The 3,830-nt window shown below is 44.1% G+C and overlaps 1 protein-coding gene across 1 annotated transcript; it reads right to left on the bottom strand.

Moving 5' to 3' along the window:
- Positions 1–2,289: 2,289 nt before the first annotated feature.
- Positions 2,290–3,420, bottom strand: LOC147984681 (uncharacterized). The gene is made up of 2 exons (XM_087541210.1): positions 2,820–3,420; positions 2,290–2,681 (listed from the first exon to the last, which is right to left on the bottom strand). Exons 1-2 carry the CDS (start codon positions 3,418–3,420, stop codon positions 2,290–2,292), a joined length of 993 nt encoding a protein of 330 aa, XP_087397336.1.
- Positions 3,421–3,830: the final 410 nt, after the last annotated feature.

Genomic DNA, 3,830 nt, shown 5'->3' with positions numbered 1-3,830 from the left:
ACATACACTTACAATGGAGCGAAGAGGATAATCTATGTCTGGTAAGTCATTTATTTAATTATCAATAGTTACCATATCATGAAAAGGTTGGCCTAACAACATTGTATGAATTGTGCAGGTAAATGCTTGGTTAAATGTTCCTACTGATTTTGTTGTGGCAATGAAAACGGTGCACGGGATTACTGGAATCAAGTCACTTAAGAATGTAACGCAAATACTGCCAATAATCGAAGAAGACAACCTATCCAAATCATACGTCGTTGGGGTAAGATGAGCTCTGAAATTCTACTATTCGATGGCATGTGGCGCAAGGTCAACGACGCATTCGCAAGTGCTGGACAATATAGCAAGGACTTAGTTTCCAAATCTCCAAAGATGTATAGGTTAGAACAGAATCAACCATTCAAATTTCGCAACATGTGAATGTTCATACAGAACTATCCCTAGTGGAATGCGATGTACTGCCAAGTCAAAAAGTCATGATTTAGATAATAAATTGTTGTCCTCATTCCAAGTTGTACTCCTCAAATTTCTTGCTAGGACTATGTAAATTCAAGATCAGATAGTTTGGAACACTAGATAATATCCCCGTGCGTTGCTGCGGGATTTTTTGGTGTTTCTTTGTAGCATTCATGTAGCAAAGATGATAACAATTTGAATCAATAATATGGTACATTTAATATAGAAGTGTTAATAATAAACAAAACAATATATTTCATATATAGGTGATTCAAATTAAGTAGGATCTATTTGATTTTGTTTGTGGGTGTCTTTTTGGTTAGTGCGACCTTGTGATATATAATGTCCCAGTTTCTTTCATAGTCAACAATGCATACATGGTGAGTTGAGGCACAAACTCGCATTTGGAAGTAAAAAAACACCGGTTCTAATTTTTCTGACAAAATAATCATTGGTTCTTTTGTGTTCTTCATTATTGCAATTGCATCTATGTATTTATGTTGAGCTTCTATTTCTTTTGAGATCTAGAGGAGAAAAGTCTACTCACAGTGGACCAGTACATTCATTTAGCATCAGTGGTAGAAGACTCTACGGGACGTCAACAATCTATGTATTTCTTCTGAGATTCTCTAATTGAAATGGTGGAAGAACATGACATATCGTTGTTTGAAGAAATAGTGGAATTCAGCAAAAGAAATGCCTAGGTTTTAAATCAGGATAGATGCACGTAAAAGGTGAAACAAAAATCTATAACAAACAAATTACGTTATAAAATTGTTTGTTTTCAGATGATAAAGGGAGGAATGCATCTTTTGATCTTCGTTGCCAATGCCTGATACAAAACACAATTAAGAATAATAATAAATACCTCATTATCCCCTGCAGATTTATTGCTAAGATTTTCACATCATTAAACATCAGCCAATGCAAAATGTAACTGAAAACAATAAGTAAAGAGCTTGTTGTCACGGAAATCTGAATAGACATGGTCATAGTATTTGCCAGTACAGATCTGTGGTTACAATTCAGCAGTGCAGGTCATGCAATTGCTAGATAGAGAAAGAATATATAAGGAACTAAAGCAAGTAGGAGGATAAAACATGAGATAACAAATACTACAACAGGAACCAAGTGTTGAGGTTATATGTGGGTTTCTCACTGGTTAGAACCTATTTCCATGACGACAGCATCCATCATAATTTCCACATGCCTACAAAAATGAATCAATAACTCAATCAGTCAATCGTGATGTATCTCAAGCAAACAGCCGGGCATGTAAAAAGCTTTGTGTGCTAGCAAAGTAGAACAGCCATAACGAAGCAATATGCAAGAAGAACATACGAACCACATGATCTCATATACCTAAGGCCAACTCCACCGCGCGACCCCAAACGGACGTCCGTTTTGTCCGGATTCTGTCTGTTTGGGTGGGGCAATGGGGTCGTGTCCTGGGATGCGGTGGCCATGCGCCCAGCGCGCGACCGCATCCGTTTGCCCCATCCTGTCCGTCAGGGCCATAAATGCCCATATTTTCATCAAAACTAGTTTACAACCCAAATATTTGTCTAAAAATTAAAATAGTTTTACAACCCAATTGAAATTGTCTTTAATAAAATAGTTTTACAACCAAATCGAAATTGTCTTGACTGAACATAAAATGAATCAATACATCTATTGGTTGCCAATGTGATCCCACACGTGCTCAACCAAGTCATTTTGAAGATTCAAATGAGTGTGCCAATCACGCATCTCACGGTGAAATTGGACAAACTGTTCAAATGTGGCCGGGTCTTGGTGCAGGGGCTCAATATTTTCACCTTGATAATCAAATCATTGGTCGAAGATACTCTCATCACGCTCGTCCTCGACGATCATATTGTGCATGATCACACAAGCAGTCATCACCTCCCAAAGCTTCCTTTCATCCCATGACAGTGCAGGGTTTCGAACGATACCCCACCGGGATTCGAGCACACCAAAAGCACGTTCCACATCCTTTCTAGCACTCTCTTGCATTTGGGCAAATCTCTTTCTCTTCTCACCTTGGGGTTTCGAGATTGTCTTCACAAAAGTTGACCACTGAGGATATATACCACAAGCTAGATAGTATCCCTTGTTGTACTGGTGGCCGTTGATCTCAAAGTTGACAGGTGGGGAGTGGCCTTCTGCAAGCCTCGCGAAGACTGGAGAATGTTGCAGCACGTTGATATCATTGTGAGAACCTGCCATGCCGAAGAAAGAATGCCATATCCAAAGATCCTGCAATGCCACCGCTTCTAATATGACAGTGCCCCCGTTGACATGCCCCTTGTACTGGCTCTGTCAAGCAAATGGACAGTTCTTCCACTCCCAGTGCATACAATCTATGCTACCAAGCATGCCTGAAAAGCCTCTAGCTGCGTTGGTCGCCAACAATCTCTCTGTATCAGCGGCAGTTGGCTGCCTCAAGTATTCTGGGCCAAACACCTCGATCACAGCCTGGCAAAACTTGTACATTGACATTAGACATGTTGTCTCACTCATACGCACATACTCATCCACCAGATCGCCTGGAATACCATATGCAAGCATGCGGATGGCCGTGGTGCATTTCTGGTAAGAGGAGAATCCAAGCTTGCCAAGGGCATCCGTCTTGCACTCGAAGTATGGGTCATGAGCAACCACTCCATCTCGGATACGACTGAACACATGCCTTGCCATACGAAAACGGCGACGAAATTTATCCGGCTTGAAAAGCGGGGTGTTCGCAAAGTAATCGGCATGGAGCAGGGCGTGGCCTCTCTCCTTGTTGCGGTTTAGGTTGGGAGCACAGCCAGGGAGTGACCCCCTGTACCGAGGAAGCTGCCGTTGGATGTGGTCGTGAATGACCAGTGCAACCACCACAAGATCTTCATCATCCGACGATGAATCGTCCGATGAACAAAGGAAGTGATGGAAGAAAAACTCGTCTCCACTGTCCATACCTTTGTGGGAAAAATGTCGAACACCTTGCGGTCGTGGTGGCGAAGAGGCCGCGATGATCACCTCGACGCAGCAGGGGTGGTTGTCGGCTGGCTACTGGCCGCTCTGGAGCTCTCATCGGAAGCTGCCAAGGCCGCCGTGGTACGTCGCCGGCGGTCGTGTCCCCTCTGCCACCGGCAAAGACGGTGACAGCCAAACCTCCTCTGATCGATGGCCAAAACTACGGCGAAAGCGCAGGCGTGGTGGCGGCCATGTCAAGACATGGTTTGATAGGGACGGCCGGGGGCTGCGCGGTGAGGAGGCGGCCGGAGAATAGCGGCGGCGGCGGTGGCGGGGCGGGGCGGGGCGGGAGAGAGAGGGTGGAAGCGTTGGGAGCGGAGGGACTGCTAGTGTCCCCGACAGGTGGGCCA

Source organism: Triticum urartu, chromosome 2A (genome assembly GCF_056163025.1).
Source record: "Triticum urartu cultivar PI428250 chromosome 2A, HENAU_Tu73, whole genome shotgun sequence".
In the NCBI taxonomy this organism is placed as follows: Eukaryota; Viridiplantae; Streptophyta; class Magnoliopsida; order Poales; family Poaceae; genus Triticum; species Triticum urartu.
Note: the sequence above shows the minus strand (reverse complement) of the source record. Positions and strands in the feature narration are given on the sequence as shown.